This window comes from Chiloscyllium plagiosum, chromosome 27 (genome assembly GCF_004010195.1).
Source record: "Chiloscyllium plagiosum isolate BGI_BamShark_2017 chromosome 27, ASM401019v2, whole genome shotgun sequence".
In the NCBI taxonomy this organism is placed as follows: Eukaryota; Metazoa; Chordata; class Chondrichthyes; order Orectolobiformes; family Hemiscylliidae; genus Chiloscyllium; species Chiloscyllium plagiosum.
In genome coordinates, this window is record NC_057736.1 from 11106033 (window position 1) to 11130857 (window position 24825).

At 39.9% G+C, this 24825-nt stretch overlaps 1 protein-coding gene and 2 non-coding genes across 3 annotated transcripts; all 3 read right to left on the bottom strand.

Annotated features, from left to right (window-relative positions):
* Positions 1–17510: 17510 nt before the first annotated feature.
* On the bottom strand, positions 17511–24727 carry rpl13a (ribosomal protein L13a). The gene is made up of 8 exons (XM_043717405.1): positions 24610–24727; positions 23538–23610; positions 23296–23361; positions 22580–22681; positions 21006–21091; positions 20763–20822; positions 17978–18100; positions 17511–17641 (listed from the first exon to the last, which is right to left on the bottom strand). The coding sequence occupies exons 1-8, from the start codon at positions 24628–24630 to the stop codon at positions 17555–17557; spliced, it is 618 nt and encodes a 205-aa protein (XP_043573340.1). The 5' UTR covers positions 24631–24727; the 3' UTR covers positions 17511–17554.
* LOC122563791 lies at positions 20893–20966 on the bottom strand. Its single transcript, XR_006315730.1, has one exon. It is a non-coding gene; the product is annotated as a small nucleolar RNA SNORD34 (small nucleolar RNA).
* Positions 23078–23153, bottom strand: LOC122563790. Its single transcript, XR_006315729.1, has one exon. It is a non-coding gene; the product is annotated as a small nucleolar RNA Z195/SNORD33/SNORD32 family (small nucleolar RNA).
* Positions 24728–24825: the final 98 nt, after the last annotated feature.

Here is a 24825-nt window from a genome sequence, read left to right on the forward strand (position 1 = left end):
GCCAATTTACCTGACCTGCACATCTTTGGACTGTGGGAGGAAACCGGAGCACCCGGAGGAAACCCACGCAGACACGGAGAGAACGTACAAACTCCACAGTGAGTCGCCTGAGGCGGGAATTGAACCCGGGACTCTGGCGCTGTGAGGCAGCAGTGCTAACCACTGTGCCACCGTGCCTCGCAGTGTCTGAGATCCAGGTTCAATTCCCACCTCAGGTGACTGACTGTGTGGAGTTTGCACGTTCTCCCCGTGTCTGCGTGGGTTTCCTCCGGGTGCTCCGGTTTCCTCCCAGTCTAAAGATGTGCAGGTCAGGTGAATTGGCCATGCTAAATTGCCCATAGTGTTAGGTAAGGGGTAAATGTAGGGGTATGGGTGGGTTGCGCTTCGGCGGGGCGGTGTGGACTTAGTGTGGAAACAGACCCTGCGGCCCAACAAGTAATCTAATCTAATCTAAAAGTAAGAACATAAGAAGTAGGCGCAGGAATAGCTATCTGGCCTGTTGAGCCTGCTTCGCCATATATAACAATATCATCGTTGATCTTTTCATGGATTCAGCTCCACTTACCTGCCCACTTACCATAACCCTTAATTCTTTCATTGTTCAAAAATCTTATCTAAACAGCTCCTTCAGATTGGAGGTCTAGCAAATTATATCTGCAGCCCCTCCATTCCAGTTAAAGCAGCCCCAGCTTATAAATCTTCCTGTTAAAACATCCCAATACTGGCAACATTCTCACAAACACCTGTTCTCTCCGGTGTAACTTCATTCTCCTTTTAATGGAGTGATACTGTCGTTATGGTTTAATAATTGTTTTATGCAGACTGTCCTAATTTCATAAAATGTGCCTCATCTAATAAACAGAAGTATCACATATGGTTTCATAACCACCTTCAGACATCTGTAGATATGCATACCTAGTAGGCTGTCTCTCTAAATGTCTTGGTATCCCATTATTTATGATACATTGTACTTACTTGTCTTGTTAGCCCTCCATAACATATTTCTCCATAATACATTTCTCAGGATTGAATATCATTAGTCACTTTGTTGTCTTATCAAGATAGTCGATTTATGGGTTCCTACAGTCCACTGCTGCTGCTTTGGTACCCATGAAGAACGTTCACTATGAAGAGCAAAGAAACCTTGTGTTGAGCCCCATAATATGACTGGAAACATCTTTCCAGCTACAAAAACACTTATTGAGCATGACTCTGTTAGCTGTCAATTTTGACATGGCTTGTTTATCATGGATTCCACTGCATTTTACTTTTCATATAAAATCCATATATACTGCATCAAATGCATTATTCCAATCCGACTCTTCTGGACTAACTTAAAAAATCAACGAGGTAAAAACAATGACTGCAGATGCTGGGAACCAGATTCTGGATCAGTGGTGCTGGAAGAGCACAGCAATTCAGGCAGCATCTGAGGACAGGCAAAATCGACGTTTCGGGCAAAAGCCCTTCATCAGGAATAAAGGCAGAGAGCCTGAAGCATGGAGAGATAAGCTAGAGGAGGGTGGGGGTGGGTAAACAGCTCCTTCAGATTGGAGGTCTAGCAAATTATATCTGCAGCCCCTCCATTCCAGTTAAAGCAGCCCCAGCTTATAAATCTTCCTGTTAAAACATCCCAATACTGGCAACATTCTCACAAACACCTGTTCTCTCCGGTGTAACTTCATTCTCCTTTTAATGGAGTGATACTGTCGTTATGGTTTAATAATTGTTTTATGCAGACTGTCCTAATTTCATAAAATGTGCCTCATCTAATAAACAGAAGTATCACATATGGTTTCATAACCACCTTCAGACATCTGTAGATATGCATACCTAGTAGGCTGTCTCTCTAAATGTCTTGGTATCCCATTATTTATGATACATTGTACTTACTTGTCTTGTTAGCCCTCCATAACATATTTCTCCATAATACATTTCTCAGGATTGAATATCATTAGTCACTTTGTTGTCTTATCAAGATAGTCGATTTATGGGTTCCTGCAGTCCTCTGCTGCTGCTGCTTTGGTACCCATGAAGAACGTTCACTATGAAGAGCAAAGAAACCTTGTGTTGAGCCCCATAATATGACTGGAAACATCTTTCCAGCTACAAAAACACTTATTGAGCATGACTCTGTTAGCTGTCAATTTTGACATGGCTTGTTTATCATGATTCCACTGCATTTTACTTTTCATATAAAATCCATATATACTACATCAAATGCATTATTCCAATCCGACTCTTCTGGACTAACTTAAAAAATCAGTCTATTTAATCAGACGTAACCATTCCTTAGCAAAACCATGTCGATTGTCCTTGATTAGTCCACCCTTTTCTAAATGGTGATTTAACTCAATCATACTAACTCTTTCCAGTAATAGGTTAGCCTGACTGGTTTGTAATTGCTTAATATATCCCTTCCTTCTTACCAAAGTTAGCAGTAGCTCCTTCAGTCCTCTTGCCATGCCTGTAGCCATAGGGAATTGGAAAATGATGGTCAGTCTGCTTTGCTTCTTTCAATGTTCCATAAGACCATAAGAAATAGGAACAAGAGTAGGCTGTTTGGCCCCTCAAGCCTGGTCCATCATTGAATAGGATCAGAGCTAATCCAACATTCTATGAGTCCACTTTTCTGCCCTTTCCCCATAACCCCTGATTCCCCCAATGAACCAAGAATCTACCTGTCTCAGTCTTAAATATACACAAGCATTCAGCCCCAAAAGATCTCTACAGAAAGAAATTCTAAAGATTCTCAACCTTCTGAGAGCAGAAATCCCTCCTCATTTCAACCTCAGATTGCTGCCCCTTTATTTTTGAGACCATGTCCTCTGGTCCTAGACTCTCCGAAGAGGGAAAACATCACCTCAGCATTTATCATGTACAGCCCCCAAACAAACCTACATGTTTCACAAAGATCACCTTTCATTTTATCAAACTGTTTGGCCTTTGCTCATAAGAAAATTCCTTCATTTTAGGGATTATCCTATTGAACATTCCCTGAATTGCCTCCAATCAAGTGATATCATAAATCTTCCCTGTGTTGTGCCTTCTGATTTCAGCAGTCTGTTGTTATACTCCTGAGGGATGCAACTACCCTCTCTGCGAATTTTGGAACTGCACCCACACCCCAATGGGAACATTACCAGTTAAGAAATTTGATAGAGACCCAGACTAATGCTCTCAGATACAAATCCCACCATCCACACGTGGAATTTAAATTCACTCAATAAAATCTGGAATATAAAACTGGTTCTCAATGGTTTTTTTTCACAATCATGGTCACCATCAATCTGGTTGACTAGTGTCCTTCCAGGCAACATAATTTCCATCCTGACTTGGTCTGACTTCTATACGATGTGTTGGAGCCAGTGTTAGACTGGGGTGGACTAAGTTAAAAATCACAACACCAGGTTATAGTCCAACAGGTTTATTTTGGAACTTCGAAAGCTACTGCTTCCAAATAAACCTGTTGGACTATAACCTGGTGTTGTGAGATTTTTAACTTTATATATGATTACAGTCCACAGAAATGTGGTAACCTTTAACTGCCCTTTGAAATGGCCTAGCATGTCACTCAGTTCAAGGACAATTTGGGATGGGCAACTAACAACAATGATGCCCTCATCTCATGAAAATGTATCTCTTAAAAACTCAAATCTGGATCATATGAATCCAATAAACCAAAGTTTTAATACTGACTTGAGGGATGTCAGAGTCCACTTCCCTCCAGTGTAAAATAAAGACTCTTCATTGCTAATTATGTTAATTTTAGTCAATTTTGTATCCACATATCCACTGCCCCATTCATCCATTATGTGAACAAATCTTTTATATTACTTGTGCAAACACCCTCTGAAACTCTGTACACACAAGATCAGTTGCACCAACTTCAACTGCCTCCATTGAAATTCGTTTATGGACTCAAATCACATTTGTCAGATGCTATTTGCCTTTAATAAACCCACATTGATTTTCATTACTTAACCCATGTTATTTTGAACATTAATTTGGGATTCTAAGTTTTCCACCAATGAGGAGGAGTTAACTAACCTTCTCCTTTGTTTTGAACACTCTCCAATCCTAAAGCATCGAATGAAGTGTGGGGTAGGCAATTCAGCCCTTTGAGCCCACTCCACCATTTAACTTATCCTCGTCTCAACTCCACTCTCCTGTCTGCTCCCCAAAGCTCTTTACCCCAGTTTTTATTACCAACGTATCTATTTCTTTCTTGAATGTGTTGATTGATTCTGCCTCCACTGCATTCAGCGGCAGTGACTTCCACCAACTCTCAATCTTCTGGGAAAAGTAGTTTCTCCTCATCTCACTCTATATCTACGCCCTTTTGTTCAAGACTGGCCCACAAGGGGGAACATCTGTTCAAAGTCCAGGTTATCAATCCCCTTTAGCATATTATATGCCTCAATCAGATCCCTCCTTGTTCTTCTGAACTCCAACAAGTACAACCCAAGCTATTCAACCATTCCACAAATCAACCTGTGAACCTCCTCTGAACTGCCTCCAGTGCTACAACCAACTTACTCAATTAAGGAGACCAGAACTAGATACACTATTCCAGATGTGGTCTCACCAACATCTTGTATAATTTTAACATTACTACAATAAATGCCAGGATTCCCTTGGCCTTTCTGATTATATGCTGCACCTGCATACCCACTTTCAGCAATTCATGCACATACATTCCAGATTCCTCTGCACTGACGCACTTTGAATCTGCTTCCATTTAAATATGTTGCCTTGTGCATTTTGGCAAGCAAAATAAAATATTGCATTATCCACATTAAGTTCCATCTGCCAGACACATACATTCCAGATTCCTCTGCACTGACGCACTTTGAATCTGCTTCCCATTTAAATATGTTGCCTTGTGCATTTTGGCAAGCAAAATAAAATATTGCATTATCCACATTAAGTTCCATCTGCCAGATTCTGACCCATTTTCCCCTCAATATCCATCTGTAAACTCTTTATCTCTTCATCACTGCCTGTTTTCCCACCTATTTTAGTATCATCCATAAATTTTGCTATGTTACATTCTGTCCCTGCTTGCATATCATTTACATAGATTGTAAATCGTTGCAGTCCGAGAATTGAATTCTGTGACATCACACTAGTTACAGTTCACCATTTATCCCAATCATCTGCTCTCTGTCAGTCAGTTAGTCCTATCCAAACCAATACTCTACCCTGAACCCCCATGATCTAACCTCCGGGATCAGTCTTTCATGAGGCACCTTGTCAAAAACATCAATACAATTGACAAAGAGAATTGAAAGATTTTGGTTGGAGCCAAAATGGCAGAGTGGGCTCGAAGGGCTGAATTGCCTACCCCAATCTTCATTCCAATGCTTTAGGATTGAAGAGTGTTCAAAACAAAGGAGAAAGTTAGTTAACCTCTCCTCATTGGTGGAAAACGTAGAATCCCAAATTAATGTTCAAAATAACGGGTTAAGTAATGAAAAGTGCTATTTCCTTCCTAATACCTTCAGCAACCTAAAAAGCATTCTAATCAGACTGAGAATAGCCACCTTCATAAATTGAAACATAACGTGGAGAAGTCGGCTATTTAACACATCATACTAATAATGAACCTTTCATGACGTTGCCATCTGACTCCATTTCTCCTCTCTTTCCCCACAGTATAGAGTCATAGAGATGTACAGCTCGAAAACAGACCGATCGGTCCAACTCGTCCATGCTGACCAGATTTCCTAACCTAATCTGGTCCCATTTGCCAGCACTTGGCCCATATCCCTCTAAACATTTCCTATTCATGTACCCATCCAGATGCCTTTTAAATGGTGTAATTGTACCAACATCCACCACTTCCTCTGGCAGCTCATTCCACACACACACCTTTCTCTGCATAAAAAGGTTGCCCCTTAGGTCTCTTTTAAATCTTTCCCCCCTCATCCTAAACCTATGCCCTCTAGTTCTGGACTTGCCCCACCCCAGGGAAAATACCTTAATAAATTTACCCTACCCATGTCCCTCATGATTTTATACACCTCTATAAGGTCACCCCTCAACCTCTGATGCTCCAGGGAAAGCAGCCCGAACCTATTCAGCCTCTCTGTAGAGCTCAAACCTTCCAACTCTAGCAACATCCTTGTAAATGTTTTCTGAACCTTTTCAAGTTTCACAACATCCTTCCTACAGGAAGGAGACCAGAATCGTCAGGCACCTATTCCCTGTCACTTTTTACTTTTGAACCTTACATACATCAGCCTTTTAGGAAGTGCATTCTGCATTTCTCCTTATTCCCACTCTGAATCATTTGTCAGGTATCTCAAATCCTTGTCCCCTAGTTACAAATGCCATGCCAGTGAAAAGAGTTTTATTGAAATGCCTTATCATTTTGAAAGTCTCTGTTAATTCTCTTTTAAGCATACTCTGATCCAAGAAGATGATTTAACTTGCCAGAAATATCTTTTAATTTTATCAATTTATCCACCCATCATTTTGACAGTGACAAACTCTTTGCACTATTTTTCCTGCCTCACTCCTCCTTCACATTTATTAACCATAGAAACTAGGAGCAGCTGTTTGAGCCTGCTCCACCATCATGGCTAAACATCTAACCCAATGCCATATTCCCACTTGCTCTCTGACACCTTGATGTGCTTACAACCTAAAAATGTATCTTTTTCTTTCTTGGATTCTCTGATTTATTAATGCATAATCAGGCCTCCTTCCTTTGCTTCATATTAATCTCAATTGCCTTAGTCAGCAAGGGAGCTCCTTCTTGTTTTGGATACCCTACCTTTGCCTCTGATGGAAACGTGTTTAATCTATACCTGAATAACTCCTTCCTGACGGCCTCCCATTGCTCATTAACTATTTAACCTGCCAATATTTGTTTCCAAAACATCTGGGTTGGACTCCTTGAAAACATGTAAATTAGTCTTCACCTCTTTTGTCCCTTTCCATGTTTACTGTCAATCTAATGGTGCTACTCTCAAGCTGTTATTGTTCATTAGGTGCTCTTACTTGTAACTTATTTCAGCTGGCACATTTCATTTGTGGAAATAGTTTTGTCCATGTTGAGCTCAACATACTGATTAAGAAAGTATTTTTAAGTTAAAAAAAATCCATTCCCTTCACTCAACTTATTATCTCCTTCTGCCTGTATCTGGTTAATGAAGACCCTTCCATTGTTGTTATAATTTAAATCTGCTCACATTTTCTCCTCCATCTCCTTCACACTAATTAGTATTCTTGAGTATTGCTGAAAAAAAGAAACATGTTGTTACAGCTTCTCATCTTGCACCTTCTGGATACGGTCAAAAGTGTCAAATTTCAAAGCAAATAATAATTTATACTTCATGAGAAAAGGATGCGGATTGGTTGGCAAGTCAGCTCCAATTGGCTGAGGCTTTACCAAGCACAATGCAATTAAGTTATTTTCTCCCAATTAGACCTAACTGCCAACTAATCTAGCAACTAATTTATGTTCAATTATCAAGCCTGTATTGATTTCTTAAAGAGTGTTTCATTGACCAGTGGCCATCTGAGAGGAAAGAATTCTCTTCACCTCTGTCTCAAAAAGGGGACCTCTTATTTTTAAACTATGTTCCCTTGGTGTACTTTTCCCCACAAAAAATCTTGTCAATATTGGCCCTATCGATTTCCCCCAGGATCTTATATGTTCCAGTAAGATCACCACTCTTTCTTCTAAATTTCTAAATAACATTTCAAATGCAATTGTAATTTTTTCAAATAAGCAGATCAAAACTGTACACAAAACACGCCAGATATGGTCTAATCCAGCCCTGTACAGCTGCAGTAAAACATCCCTACTTTTACATTCCATTCCCCTTACAACAAATAACAACATTCCATTCACCTTTCTAATAACTTGCTGTACCTGCATACTAACATTAGGGTTCATATGCCAGGACACTCAGATCCCTCTGAGCTACAAAATTCTGCTCTCACTATTTAAATAGTCTACTGCTTTTCTTTGCCAAAGTGACAAGTTCACATTTTCTCACATCGCAGTCCAGAGGGAGATGTTGCCATAGTGGTAATAATCCTACCTTACCTGCTGGTAGGATATAAATGCAATTAATTAGATCTGGGACAAAAGCCAATCTTAATGGTATGATCATAAAATTATCATTGATTATTGTCACAAACTCATCCAGTCCATCAATGCCCGATAGGGAAGGCAATCTGCCATCCTCACCTGGTCTGGAATATATGTGACTTTAGGTCCATAGAAACATGGTTGACTTTTAACTGCCCTTGCAAGGACAGCAAGTGGTGATCTTGTTAGTGATATCCACATCCTATGAAAGAATTTTAAAAACTGTCAAATTTTCGCCCACTCACTTAACCTTTCTACATCCCTTTGTGGACTCTACGTCCACTTGACAGTTGACATTCTTATGTATTTTTGTGATCAGCAAACTTAGCTACCATACATTCAGTCTATTCACCCAAGTCATTGATATGGATTGGAAATAGTCAAGGCCACTCCATGATTCATGTGGCACTCCACTACTTACAATTTGCCAAATCAAAATGACTCATTTCCTTTCTATTTCATGTTAGTCAACTAATACCCTGCTTTATTATCTTGTTTTCACATCTTCTCTCATGTGACACCTTCCCCCACTATTTTAGTCAAAAGCCCTCTCTGTTGCCCAAATTATATAACTCCCCAGAACACCACTCCTAGCATGGTTCTGATTTGATTTTCTGTTTTACTGGCGCCAGAGCCCCTTGAGTTGAAAACCACTTCTCCCACACAAGTCTTTGAGTCATGCATTCATCTTGTAATCTTATCTCCCTCGAACAATTTGCTTGTGGCTCAAGTAATCAGACTTCCTGCTTTTTTAATTTAGCCCCCAACTGCTCATATGCCCGAAGCAGAACTTCTTTCCCATTCCAACTTATGCTTTAGGTACCTAACTATACTAAACTGGATCCTCTCACTCCCACTGCAATTTCCTCTACAGTCTTGCACAAATGTCCCAAAACCTGACAATGGGCAGGTAAAATGACCTTCTAGACTCTTTCTCTTGATGACAGAGAAGTGTGTCTGTCTCCAGGAAAATACTTACGTTCACTAGATCCTGGAATGACAGAACTATCTTAAGAATCAAACTGAATGGCCTTTAACCTCTGAAATAGAGATCTCAGACAAATATATATAAGTTCTTGAGAGGGTTTGACAATGTTGATTTTGAGAAGCTAATTAGTTGGAAACCACCAAGAACTAAATGAAATTTTTAAATTGGGAGGTAGGCATTACAGGCAAAATTAACATTTTTGGTGACCCCTAATTGCACTTGAACTAGGTCAAACATGTTGTTGTGGTCTGGAGTCACAAGTAAGCCAAGACAGATTCATTTTGTTTACGGACTGTAGTAAGCCAAAAGGGATCTACAGTAATTGATAGTTTCAAGGCACTATTAATGATGCTAGCTTTCAATTCCACGTTTAATTAATTAACCTCAAAGTAAGAAAAAAAAATCAGTGCATTTGTCTACTTGTGTCTTGAGGACAGATAGTAAAGGAGAATCAGGTCTGGTGACTGCGTAGAAAGTCACCAAAAAGGAAATATTTCTGACCTCGCTAGTTAAATAAGAAATCTTAAAGAGACAATAGGAGATACTTCATTTCATTTGAGTGTCTGTATAGGATATTGATAGGAAAAAGGGTTGAATCTTCATTTTTGCTGTTTATAAGATCCTTCCATTTGAGTGTATATTTGCTATTCTTTATTAGTTAAAAAAAACTTTATTACATAAAGAACAGTGATAGCCTCTTATGAATGTGTTCAATAACTTAACCCCCCCAAAAAACCTAACAAAAATGTGTGTTTCAGGTTTCAGTCTGGAATCTGACTTGTTCAGTGTCATCATCCGGGATCTTTACAAAGTGGATGCTTTTAGTGGAATTTAAATCTATTATATTTAAGAGGGGTTTGTGAATCTTCTTTTTAAAAATGAGCACATGGAGTTGCAGGACATAAAATGGAAGAGCTTGTAAAGTATATTACACATTAGAATTTTGACATGGCTAAACTTTTTCTAAGGTAAGAAACTGTAACTGGATCATTTAAAACAAAAGGCTGTACACAGAGTCAGCATTAACGTTCAAGGTAGAAATAAAAGCAGGAGCTCACAAGGTTAAAATGCTTAAACTGATTACCTGACATTTAGAATTAAAAGGAGGAAAACCTAAAATCGCAGTAAGTAGCTAAGATTTAATTAAAATTGAAAAAAAACTTAAAGACTATGAGGGGCATTGATAGGGTAAATAGGCAAAGTCTTTTCCCTGGGGTCAGGGAGTCCAGAACTAGAGGGCATAGGTTTAGGGGGAGGGGGGAAAGATATAAAAGAGACCTACGGGGCAACTTTTTCCACGGAGAGGGTGATACGTATATGGAATGAGCTGCCAGAGGAAGTGGTGGAGGCTGGTACAATTGCAACATTTAAGAGGCATTTGGATGGGTAAATGAATAGGAAGAGTTTGGAGGATATGGGCCAGGTGCTGGCAGGTGGGACTAGATTGGGTTGAGATACCTCCTCGTCCTGGACGGGATAGACCGAAGGGTCTGTTTCCATGCTGTACATCTCTATGACTTCAATAAGAGGAAGAACAGAGAAAGAAATGAAAAGACTTGAATTGGAAGTAAGAGAGAAAATAAGGGCAAAGAAAGAAGAGTCCTTATCAGCCATGATCATAATGTTGCAGCAGACACAAAAAAGCAAATAGCTTACTCGACTCATTTACAATGTAAAGAGAATGAAGAAAAGAAAATAAGCCTTGAAGTGAAAAGAGAGAAATAAAAAGAACAAAATGAAGACCAATGGAAGGGAAATTGAATGAAAAATGCTATACTCTAAATGGGAAAGTCATATAGCATGTTTTAGCTAAAGGAAATCTTAGAATAAACGCGGAAACAAAAAAATAGTTAAGGTAACGATTCTTATTCCACTGAGGAATTTAACTGGAGATCTGCGTTTCATGTCTGAATTTACAGAGGATAGAGTTGGAAAATAAAAGGAAAAGCAAAAACACTGGGGAAGCTGGAAATCCGAAACAAAAATAGAAAGTGTGGCAGCATCTGTGGAGAGAACAAAAATTAAAGTATCAAGTCCAATATAATTCTTCTTCAGAGAGTTTTGTAAAGATAGCTGTGAAGCTGAATCTTACGGTTGATGGGTACACCAATGAATGGCCAGTTTTTCAGAGAAACAATCAATCTGCAGACTATCAATGTTAAAAAAGAAATTATCACTTCTTAAAATTTGACCCTGAAGTGTATCAATTAAAATGCAGTACCATAAGGAGGAAACCTAATTAGACATCTGTAGAATTTGCATGGGAAAAATAATTAAGCCATCTATGGTTTTGATCACTGAATTTTCAGAGAAACAAGTTAAAACATGAGAAATGATGATACTGGAAGGATTCTGAAATAGAATTCTGATAACCATTAAGAATTATTTAGATGAATGTCAAGTATCAAAAAACTAAGACACAGCAGTTCTGTCAGATACACATATCTCTCAATTGTGTGAAGTAGTGGTTGTAACAAGGTAATTGGAGGAATAAAGAAAACTGGGAATGAAAAAGCTACTAATTTTTGGGATTGAACACAAAAAAGCTTGAAGAAGAAAGGCCGGAACTTAAAAATTGATATAAAGAAAATAATACTGGAGTATATTCTCTCAGAACCTACAAGTCAGGGAGAGATGGCTCAGGACAATAAAGAAAGGTGGTTATGAATATTTTATTTCAAAAGCAGTAGTTCCTTATTCTTCTAATCAAGGAGGCAATCCAAGAAAGATATTGAGAAACATGTGCAAATCAGTCACTGATGCTGGCTGAAGACACCTGTCTTCCAGATGGGTTAAAGATCAGAAATATACATTTATTGGACATAGCACTAGCTTCCAAATAAACCTATTGGACTATAACGTGATGTTGTGGTTTTTAACTTTGTCCACTCCAGTCCAACACCAGCCCCTCCAAATCATAATTATTGGAAGCACGCAAGGAGATTGCAAAACATTTCCATTGTCTGGAGTTGAATTAAAGAGTGACTTAATAAAGAGAGAAGTTGTAGTTGGATGAGTGAATAAATTTATTTTTTCTGAGGGAATGACTTGTATAGTTTAAAAATATTGGCCTCACCAACGATGTTGATATAGCCAGCTAAAGTAAAAGAAACGGATGTTACAGGAGTGACATCTTCGACTGTTTTCAAGCGGTGCTGTGATTAGATTTCAGGTTCATAGAATTGGACAAGAAAAAGGGCGATGAAATAGAAGTAATATGGAAATTCAGTTTTGAAAACACAAGTAAAATGTATAGAAAATTAGGCAAACCCCTGTTTAATACATCATCTTTTAATAGAAATATAACTGATAATTCATCATTTGAGAGAGAAGTATTAAAAAAGTCAAATTGAAATCAGAAGTAATACCTGTTTTATTATCGAGAGAAAGTATCAGTGAAGTTTATGGAGATCTCAAATACTAGATGGTGGTGATTGGGCAATGCTCAGTTTGCTCATACTTCCCAATTCTACAATAAAAACATAATCCAAAAATGTAGTAATATTCTTTCACCATTATGTACCATAAGGCAGACCAGGGTCTAGATTAGAGTGATGCTGGAAAAGCACAGCAGGTCAGGCAGTCTCAGAGGAGCAGGAAAAATTGACATTTTGGGCAAAAACCCTGCATTAGAAATAAGGCAGACCAGGCTGGAGAAATGAGAAGCAATAATGATTGTTAAACTGGTTTACTTCAGTTATGGATGGACTCAATTCAGTTTGTATAATATCAAAACAATGAACAGCATTTTCACTTACCCACATCATTACGTTTTCTTGTAAACGTAAAATTAATGACCAACCTTAGATCTCCTGCTGAGTTTGTCCTTTAGTGAGACATCTACAATCCTTTCACAGGTCATGTGGAAGAAAAAAATTGGGTACTGCTGAGAACAAGTGTGGTGCTGGTAAAGCACCTTCATTAGGCTTATGTCCGAAAAGTTGATTCCCCTGCTCATCGGATGCTGCCTGACCTGCTGTGCTTTTCCAACACCACACACTCAACTCTAATCTCCAGCATCTGCACTCCTCACTTTCTCCTACTGCGGAGAATGCTTAGCCTTATTTCCCTAAACCCAGGAGGGATTAAGAAAAAAACAATTCAGTAGGGATAGGATTCCTGTGGCAGAGTGGTGATGTCCCTACTTCTGATCCAGGAAACCTGGGCTCAAGTCCTCCCAACTCAGAGGTTGAGAATTAAAAGTGAACAGGTTGATTAGAAAATGTGAACTTTGCAGGGAGAAATCTCTGCATACATACATACTCTTGAAAAAGTGTGTTGCTGTGCGATTGACAACCAAAATGTGCTAAGTCCTCGTCATAAAGTGAATCCATATTTCTGAGGATTGCGTGAAAAAAAAATCTAAGTAGTGATCATACTTCAGGGAAATGTATTTATTAATTCTGATGTTCACATTTTATGAAAATAGACAGGACAAAATGATTAAAAAACACAAATGAAACAGAATATGGTTAATACAGATTAATGCATTTGGTCACAAGTGTTTTTTACTGCAAGCAATTCTCCTATGATCTTAATTTACCCAAAAGCATCTCCAATTGCAATGGCTTTTGAAATAGCTTAGAATATACCCTCCATAGTTGAATATCTGACATTGGTCAAATCGATGTGGAAAATAGGGAAAGCTGCTGAAAATATAAGAATGCTTTTAAACAGGGGTTTCAACAGAGGATGTGTGGACGTCGTAATTGAAATAAAAATTTGCAAAACAGTGATCCTCAACTTTCCAACCTGGAGTTACAAAATTTTTTGCTAGAGTTAAAAGCAAAAAACGTGAACTGTTTCAGATGGGACACCCACAAGTGTTGAAAGACGTTATCCTCAAACGAGAAATAGCAATTACGTTAAAAAAAATTCCAAATATTCCCAGATCAGACATTTTTAAATCGAGGATAATCTGCTCTCCCATGCTGCTCACTGCACCAATGCGACAATGTTTCCTATAAACAGTATACCTCTGACCTTTCCAATTGACAATTCATATCTAGAGTTGTGCACAACAGCAATCAATGAGAGACTGGCAAATTCATCACAGAAGCAACTTTCCAGCTGTTTAACAGATGCAATCATCTTTGAGACAGGATTTCAGCCAACTCCTAATAATGAAAATTAACATTAACTCCCTGCATTAAGCCCTTCAAATGTAAAAACAAAATTGTCATCTTCAATATGATGCATCCACCTCTGAGGCAGCAAATACAAATACAAAACATGCTTCATGTTTTGCCAATAAGCACACCATCTGCGTGGCCTATCATTTCTATGGTTTTAAAACAATGACATCCGATTTTAAAAATTACATTAAATTTTCTACTGATTATATCTTTTCAAGCAAGAGACAAAAGCAGCTGAGCTCAAGTTACGGAATTCCCTAGAGTTCAGTTTCCAACCCATTCGGGAAGGTGTAGACAATGAGCTCACACAGACAACAGCAGCTTCTGCTTTGTTGCATGTAACACAATACATTGAGATCCAGATTTAGTGATTGCAAAATGTCACATTGTTTCTATTATGGTAAGAGAGGGTTGTTCATACTGTTTGTAAGTTGAGTTTCACGACTGTGTGCAAATGTTTTAAAAAAGATTCATTAGACAGTTAATTTCAATAAACACACCTAGGTTCATGTAACTACTTGTATTGTCCATAAAAAGTAATAAAGGACTTGTGGTTAAGGAGCACTGGAAAAAAACAAGTCCTGGGCTGACAACTCCCCCATCCCCCAGACAGGGGTGACTGAACTGCATTGATCATACAGTGGAGTTACAAGACACAGAAAGTTTTGTGACAATGTGGTATTCCTGCTTTTGATCGGAATCCCATTCCAGCACTTGATGGCCAAGGAAGCTTTGTTCATAACACAGTCAAACAGGCTTAGCAAACTGTAAATCCTTCCAAAATACACCAATGGCAGGCAGTAAGAACAGCAGAAATTCCCATTCAGCCAGGTGATGCAAAGCATCAATTTCTCAACTTTAACCAGTAACATTCTCTCCTAACAACTTGCAATGATCTGTAATACGCTATCAACAAGTGATTTCTAAACATTGCTATTTTCTAGTCATGGAGGATGGTAATTTCAAATACACATTCCACATCTTGTGTGAAGGGTAGAAATTCATAAATCAGCTGAGAAACTTCTTCCATTTGTCACATACCATAGAATGCCGGGTGGAGGAAATAAGAGGCAAGTATATACAGCTTAAAGCAATAGCACCAAAGTTTTGACTAGAAAGGTGTTAAAAGGATGCAGATACCAACAATATTCTGACAATAGAGCAAAATATTAGAAATTGTTCCACTCTCGTTAGGAAAGAAAAATGCTTTGTTGTGTCCTCAGGAATCCCATTCATAAATTAAAGTCATACAGCATAGAAACAGACCTTTCAGTCCAATTCATCCATGCCAACCAGATATCCTAAATTAATTTCATCCCATTCACTTGCACTTATCCCTATAAACCCTTTCTATTCATATACCCATCCAGATACCATTTGAATGTTGTAATCGTACCAATCTCCACCACTTCCTCATTCCATTCATACTACCTCTGCATGAAAAATTGCCACTCAGACCAGGTAAACCTTTCCGCTCTCACCTTAAATTCATGCCCTCCAGTTTGACTCCTCTAACCTGGAAATAAGACCTTAGCTATTCACCCTATCCATGCTCTCATGATTTTATAAACCTTCATAAGATCACCCCTCAGCTTCCAACACTCCTGGGAAAAAGCCAGAGCCTATTCAGCCTCTCCCTACAGCGTAAACCCTCCAATCACACCAACATCCTTGTAAATCTTTTCCGCACCTTTGGACCAGAACTGAGTGCAGTATTGCAACAGTGGCTTCACCAATGTCCTGTACAGCCACATGACACCTCAACTCCTATACTCAATGCACTGACCAATGAAGGTAAGCGTGCCAAAAGCCTTCTTTACCACCGTCTATCTGCTCCTCTATTTTCAAGGGACTATGAATCTACATCCTTCGCAACACTCCCCAGGACTAAATCATTAAGTTCTGCCCTGATTCACCTTACCAAAATGCAACACCTCATTTCTCTAGATGAAATTCCATCTGCCTCTCCTCAGATCATTATCCCATCTGATCAATGTTCCACTGCACTGAGAGAACCTTCTTCACTGCCCATTACACCAATTTTGGTGTTGTCTGCAAACTTATAAATATGTGTGGGGTGCTGGAAAAGCACAGCAGGACAGGCAGCTCATTTCTGATGAAGGGCTTTTGCCCTAAACATCAACTCTCCTGCTCCTCAGGTGCTACCTGACCTGCTGCACTTGCATCAGATTCTTGATTCTAATCTCCAGCATCTGCCTTGCTGAAAATGTGTTGCTGGAAAAGCGCAGCAGGTCAGGCAGCATCCAAGGAGCAGGAGAACCAGTATTTTAGGTATGAGCTCTTCTTCAGGAAAGCTGAAAATGTGTTGCTGGAAAAGCGCAGCAGGTCAGGCAGCATCCGAGGCTCAGGAGAATCGACGTTTCAGGCACGAGCCCTTCCTGAAGAAGGGCTCATGCCCGAAACGTCGATTCTCCTGCGTCTCGGATGCTGCCTGACCTGCGGCACTTTTCCAGCAACACATTTTCAGCTCTGATCTTCAGCATCTGCAGTCCTCACTTTCTCCTAAACTTATAACTGTACCTCGTATTCATATCCAAACCATTTACGTAAAATGACAAAAAGCAGTGGACCTAGCACCAATTCTTATGGCACAATCGCTGGTCACAGGCCTCCAGACCGTTAAACAAATCTTCACTACCACCCTGTCTCCTACCTTCAAGCCAATTTGTATCCATATGGCCAACTTCCTTGGATTCCACGTGATCTAAACCTTGCCAACCAGTCTACCATGGCAGCTGGCAGATTTCATTGCTCTGGTGGAACTGGAAAACCCTGGACATATGGTTGCAAGTCTGTTAATACTAACACGAAGGGCAGGATGCACTTGTAATGTTCAATTTTCATTCTGTGAAAAACCCTTCCAATCAGATTCACGCAAAGTTTACAAGCATCCAAACATGCAGCAGAGGGGAGAATAAAGACATTGAACTAATTTTATCTTGAGCTCAAACACAGCTTCTCAATCCACACAAAACAATGCTAAATAAAACACATGAACTTCAATATGAAAATAGGTCCATAGAGTCATAGAGATGTACAGCATTGAAACAGACCTTTCAGTCCAACCCATCCATGCTGACCAGATATCCCAACCCAATCTAGTCCCACCTGCCAGCACCCGACCCAACCTTTAAGCATTCTAGCAACAACTCAAGATCAAAAAGTACTGTTAGCTCAGAGAAAGGGTTTTTCCATCCAAAGAAATACATGCAGTAAAACAAACCAAGAACATTCTGAAAATAAAGGCACAGTAAACAAGTTTTATTTTATACAACTTTTATTGTCAATGCCCTAGTGAATATATTAAACAAGGACACCATATTGCTTCAGTACTGCAGTGTACTTGGCTATTTTGCTTTCAACATTCTTCTCAGCTATTTTCTTCAGTTTCTGTGAACAGAATGCATAAGACATGAATAAAATGGAATTTTGTTCTTCCAGATAATAATTTTAACAATTGCTTTAATCCAAGTACAGGCAGGCAATTATTGGATACCAGTTCATAATCAAAAGCCAGCACAGAACTTCTAATTTCAGCTGAAAACAGCAATGAAGATCACAGTCAGCTGTTTGGGTGGAAGAAAAATTGTGGAAATGAGCAGTTATGTTTCATGGGAAGGCAGCTGAAGGTGGTAGGATCATTCTTGCAAGAAAGCAAGAGCTTGGTGTCATTATCCTTTTAAAATTGCAGCAAGTTGAAGATATTGTAACAAACACAGGCCTTACCAACATTTTCTTCTTTTTCTCATAGTGAAGCTTGGATTTTTCTTTACGCTTCTCTTCAAGGGTAGCTGTTACTGCCTGGTACTTCCAGCCAACTTCATGAGCAAGGCGACCAAGGACAGCAAACTGCACAAAACCAATTTTTCCAGAGTCAAGAACATTGAGCATTTGGAGGGCATTACACAGTCCAAATTCAACAACACTGAAAAAGGCCCATAGACAACATCTAGCATCTGTCGGGTCAAACTCCATTTTCCAGTATTTGGCTCATGGCCTTGTATGCTATGACATTTCAAGGTTTCACCTAAATACTTAAAATTGAGGGCTCACACTTTGACCATTGTTTCAGGCAGAAAGTTCCAGAAACACCAGACTGAGTGAAAACCTCCTCCCACAAGGGCTTCAAATCCCAACTAAACTTCCTATTCCTTACCTTAAAAATCAAGCCTCCTGGTTCCTTATCTCGAAGGGGAAAGGTTTATGCTTACTTACTTTGTGCTTCAAGTCAAGGTTTCCATTAGCCCTCTTTACTCTACGAAACATGACCTAACAAGTATCTCTTCATTGCTAAAATACCCAGACCCACTGAATCACCTTTGCACTCTCTAACACAATCACATCCTTCCCATAGTGTGTTGATTAGCACAGTGCTCCAGTTGTGACATTTTATTTAACTCTAGATGAATTGAATGAAAATGAATTCTGTTCATTACATTTTTCCAATATCACTGATGTTAGACTCACTGGCCAACAGTACCCTAGTATTTGAGTCCATGCAAATTTCTCCCTTTGCTCCCAGAGCAGTATACATTCCACATGGTGCTGGGCAGTTGTCCATTTTTATATCTTCTAAAACCTTCTCTCAATGTTAATTTATTGAAGGATATCTGACCCAGTTCCTGATTTATATATTTACATCACCCTCTATCGTGAATATAGACACAAAGAACTCATTTAAAACTAATCCTTAGTCTTATGGCCTCACTCTCAGCCTGGTCACTGACAGGTCCTACCTCTGCTGCTGGTTATCATCTTCACCCTAATAGTTTTCATAATTCACCAGCCAGTGCTTTTTTATGCCCCATCTCTGGCCTGCTATGACTTCAACAGTCTCTATTACTTAAAAAACCAGGCAGCCCTTTGGCCTGGAAAGCCCCGGTTTTATCATCAGCATCCTCTGTGCTGGTCCAGTATTTTTGGTTACAGGATGGAAGAAGTCATCACATTTTGTAATGGTAGAATATGGCTTGACTGCAACGACTCAAAATTGACAGAACAAGAGTCAGGGACCATACAGTATCTGCAGATCTACATACATACGTGCAAACCCTTGAACACCAAATTATCCTACAATCTTTCAGAGTATTTAATTCCATCAATAAAATAATTACAAGCAAACTCATAGCAACAAAGAAACAGAGGGACTGGTGACATTCAAAAGGACAATTTTACTATTAACACCAATTAAAATTTGTTCTCAAAAACAATTGTCAGTTTAATCTCTTAGAAGAACCAGCAGGCCTCAAAGAAATTGTTTACACTGGTGGTGACATCCATTAGTCCTATGAGAGCATGGATCTGAGCCTGGGAGGTCTTGCTTCAATCTCTGTTGGTCAAGCAGCATCTGTTATGGCTGTAGAGGACCACCCAGGAGTGGTAGTCTCAGTTACAGTGATAGGTGTTGTCGTCCAGTGTTATCTTGGTGCTGTTTCTTTCAGCAGGTGTGCTTTTCTTCAGCAGCAAGCCTCAGCTCCTCTTCAGACCTCTGCATAATTCCAGCCTCCAGCGAGAACGATCACTTGCAGTGTCCTCCCACCTCTCTACATTCATGTTCAGTGACTTCATGTCTCCCTTGCAGGCATCTTTGAAAGAAAGATGGGTCGACCCTTGTGCTCTCTTGCTGGAGACCCAGTTCCCCGTTCAGCAGGTCTTTCTTACATAATACAGGCATCAGTGGTCTAAGTTATTACAATGTAAGCCAACCTTTATGTAATTTGTTCAAATCTCCCAAATATTCCATGTGCCCAGCTTCAGGTGATAGAAGCTGATAGACAAATTCTGCAAATACACTTTTTCATGCATGAGCTATACTGCATTAGCAGCTAGGTCGATGGGCTTACTTTCACTGTCTAATTCTAGCTTTTAATATTCCTGTCCTTGATCGCTCCACCAAAGGAGGAAGGATGAGCTACCAAGCCCCTGCAACTCCACTTTCCACCTTATGCTCTCCACCTCTAAGACAGTCCTCAAAGTTCCCTTCTTCAAGCAGGCCTTTAGCTATCTGTCCTAATTTCCCCGAATGACTAGATGCTTAAATAGGCTTTTGAACACTTTTCTGGAGAAACCTGAAACACCTCATTCCACCAAGACTACGTCAGCCACCCTTCTTTCTTGTGGTGAGAGTCATTGGTTAGCATCAAACCAGCTTTGAATTAACTCTACCGAGACAGGTTGTTGAAGTGGCAAACAGGCATTTATAACCCTGATCTTTACAGATTGAGATAGGGTACTAAAGCAAAAAAAACTTAAAAAACTAGCCAAAACATCAAGAGTCTATGTCCCAATCTGTACAGTTCAGTAAGGATCAAAGAGGATCCTGACAAGTTTTATCAGCATAGCACGAAGGGCAGAAGTATTAGTTATGTGGATAGAAGGGCTTGGATTGTTTTTAAAGAGCATGGGAAGTGACTTGTTGGCAAGTGGGATCATCTAAATCACTTTTGCAGAGAGCCATCCTGGACTTATTGAGCTCAAAACCTGTTTGTCATACCAGGTGCAAATGAATTACCTTTCGTGTTGGTTTCAAACGTACGATCTTCAAGGCTGCTGGTACAACCATGCGTTTCCTCTGCAAACGTAAATTTCAGATTAATAATAATCCAAAGGAACAAAAAGTGATCTTAAAAAAAGTGAACTTATTCTATCTCAGTATCAAGTTTGTTCTCATTAAAAATCAAACAATGTAGGTAATGACAACTCATCAGTGACAGAAGAGGAACATGAATTAATCAAAAACTGGAAGGTTGCGCACCTTGTCATATGGAGGAGGGATCCCATCAAAGACCTTCAGTCTGTCCAAGGCAGCTTGACCTCGTTTTGTCTTGTGTGGCAACATACCTTGAAGCAATCACAGCACAATTAAAAATATTTCTGTATTCAATGATTGATGAAAAATAATAGTCAATTGTTCCAGTAGGATCACCATCTGATATAAACTGTAGTTAAGTGTACACAGATTGGAAAAATATTGATGCACAATTGATTCAGTGCTTCATTTACACTTGAAAATTAGATATCCCATCAAAAATCAGAATTACATTTAGAAACAAACAACTTGGCTTAAAATAACTTTTGATTATGGTGACCAAAAATATTGGTCAAAGAGCTAGGTTTTAAAGAGCTTCTTAAAAAATGAAAGCAAGAATTAAAACTGCAAATAGCATCATCTTCTGTAAACCAGGCTATTCCAGCCTATCAGATATTAATTACACCATATTGCATGAAAGTGAGTCATGTGCTTCAGGTTAAAGTTGTGCTAAAAAGGGCCTACAAAAAGATAACCAGCTGGGATTTGTGGGATGTAACATGACTGCACCCTGCTGCTGAAATGCTCATCCATGCCTATGTTGCCTTTAAACTCAATTATGGGATGCTCTCCAGTCCAGAACCCACCCATCCACTTTGAATCAACCACACGTAAAAGTTCATCCAAAACGTTCTTCCCGATATGCAATGCACCCATCATCCGAGTGCTCACAGACCTGCATTGTATTGTCTGACCAGCAACATAGATTTTAAAGTTTTAATTTTCAAGTTACTTCCTGTCATCCTCACCCCTCACTATCTCTGCAATATTCTCCAGTCTGACAACCCTAATCATGTTTGTACTGCCTTTCTCTCATCCCCGATTTAGTCACTCCACTAACTGAAGCCACGCACTCAGGATCCAAGGTCTAGAATTTACTCACTAACCTGTTCAGTTGATGCTCTTTAAGTGAATATCCTTAATACCTAGCTCCAAGCAAAATTTGGTCATAGAGAACACAAGTAGCACGAGTAAACCTAACTGTTTGCCAACCCTAACCCTGTTTCACCCATTAGTACTACCATAAACTCCAACTCCACTTTCTTACTCACTATTCATATTTTGTACCCCCAAGAGATACATTATCCCAACCGTAAAAATAAATGTATTCAACAATGCAGCATTCATAATTTCTCTTCTCACTTGTAAAGGTGAAGCTTTATCCTCAAAGCTGTTTTTTTGACTCCCCAAATGGCATAAAAATTTGAATATCTATGATAAAATGCCCTTTCAGAATCTTACATGCATTGATGAGATCACCTCTCATCAACTTAAATACAGACCTAATTTATTCACTGGGTCACCCTGTCAAAATAGCTCCTTAGAAAGCTGTGTACTAAAAGCATTCTGATAATATCACCATGGCAGATTTGGGCACAATTAAATATGCAAGCTGTTCATTAATGTGCCCTTTATTCAGTGTTCTCAAAAATGCAATTACTGTTTCAAATAAGACCGTGATGTAGCAGCCAAGTTTGTACAGCTACAATTTATGCTAAACTTATAATGTAAAATATTACCTCTTACGGTCCTCCAGAATATTCGGCTTGGTGCTCTGAAGTGATATGGGCCCCGAGATGGGTTAGTATTCATCCTCTTGCGCAAAAAAGCGAGATACTTGACTACATAGAGAGAGAGGTAACTGAATATCTGTGCAGAATAAAGTCAACACCATTTGACTACATGCTGGAGTCAAGTCTAATGTTCAATGTTGTCCATGCAATATCCATGAAACATTACTTATAAAATGTACAAATGTTGCATATCACATGAATAGGTTATTTAGTCAGTCAGTCAAGCCAGTTTCACCATTTAATATGACCACGGCTGAACAAACACTTATACCTTTTACCGACACTATCCCCATAACCCTTCACATCATTGGTAAACACAAATCTATCAATCTCTACTTTCAATATTACTTATGGACTGAGCTCCCACAGACCTCTGAACCCTAAAATGGGGTTGAAAATCAACAAGATGAGCACTAAAATTGTACTGAAACAAACTTTTGCTGACGTGTCTCAGATGGTAGTGCATGTGAGGTATTCTCATTGTTGAGAAACTCAATCACATTAATTCATCACAAACACTTCAGTTGCCACTTCAAGGAACTTTAATTAATATGGTAGTAAATGAATGCTCATTACACAAGATCAGTTGCAGTGTAACTAGGCCTTATATGTAAAGCAAGCTGCATTTTTAGGGAATGAGACAAGACAAGAGAGACACTTACGTTTGTTCCTATAAAAGTTGCCAGAGATGTTTATGCCCTCACACCTCACCACCACCACTTTATGACCTTTGTTTAAAAAAAACAGTAACTATGTTACATGATTAAACAAGCAAACTGCATCACAAACTAGACCTTCAGATGGTAGTGCCCAAATGTATTCACATTGAAATGTTCAAAGAGGCAATTATTCATCAACATCCTAAATTAAATGCCATGCAATATACAGAATAAATGGACAGTACCTAGTAAGGTCTGTTTGGCCACAATGGCAGCCAGACGGCCAAGGAGATGGCCTCTGCCATCGATAAGCAGGACCTGTAAAGAGTACAAGCCAAATGGGTTAGTGTAGACCAAAGACATTAGCCTATCGCATGTGCTTGACCATTTAAGGAGATTGTGGATTATCTGTTAATCTGTTTTGCCCATAACCCTAACTTCCTTGCTGATTTAAAATTTATCTCAGTTTGAACATAGTTAATGACTCAGCCCTAAGAGACCTCCATAGTAAAAAAATTCCTCCTCAACTCTTTAAAGGTGCAAACTCTTATTCTGGAACCATGCCCCTTTGGTCCTAGACTCTCTCACTTTCTGCAGCTATCCTTTAAGAATCTTGTGGACTTCAATTGTGATTCCTCTAAACCCCAATTAGCACAGCCCCAAAATACTCAACCTCTCCTAAGACAATCCCTCCTAGCTCGGTACGTGCTTCGTGAGCCTTCTCTGGACCACCTCCAAGGCCAGTACACCTTCCTTTAGATAAGGTGCGCCAAAACTGCTCAGAGTATTCCAGCTCTAGCCTTGTACAATTTTAGCAAAACCGCCCAACTTCGATTGCCCCACTGCCTTTAGCTTAAGCGTGATACAAACCGCCTCCACAGCGCAAAACAAAAAGCCATGGGGATGGCACCAGCAGGTTACCGAGGCCCAGGCCTGGTGGCTGCAGTCACCACATGCAGCGCCTGGCTCCGAGCTCGGGGCTCCATTGACGTGGGCTTCAGGCAATTTGCAAAAATAAAAAAAAAACCCTTCCATCTCCCCTCTGCAGCCCGGCCTAATCCCTGTCACCGGGTGAAGAGACCCTGGAGGGGGGTGAATCCATCCATCTCTCCCACCAGGAGCCTCTCACCAAGGCCCCGCACTCAGGCCTCACTCACGCCGCATCCGGCCCAGGGCTCGGAAAACTTATCAAAACACCACCTTCGCTAAACATCAGGCAGCGGCCTCTCCTGAGGGGGAAGGGGGGAGGGGGACGGGCTCGAGGGGGACAGAGTTAGAGGGGCTGCCTCAGGTGAACGGCGAGCGGGGTGACAGCACCTTGTTAAAGCCGTCCGCCATGGCGCCGAAAAGGAAGACGGCGCGGGGCTTCCCAGCCTAAAGAACAGGGACCGGCAGCTCCGCGAAGCCCCCGGTGACGTCCTCGAGGACCAACTCCGCCCCTCACTCGACGCGGAAGTTGGTTGGTTCCGCTACGTTGAACGTCACCACGCCATGATTGACAGCTCCCCCAGACAGTCAGAATGAGCCGCTGAG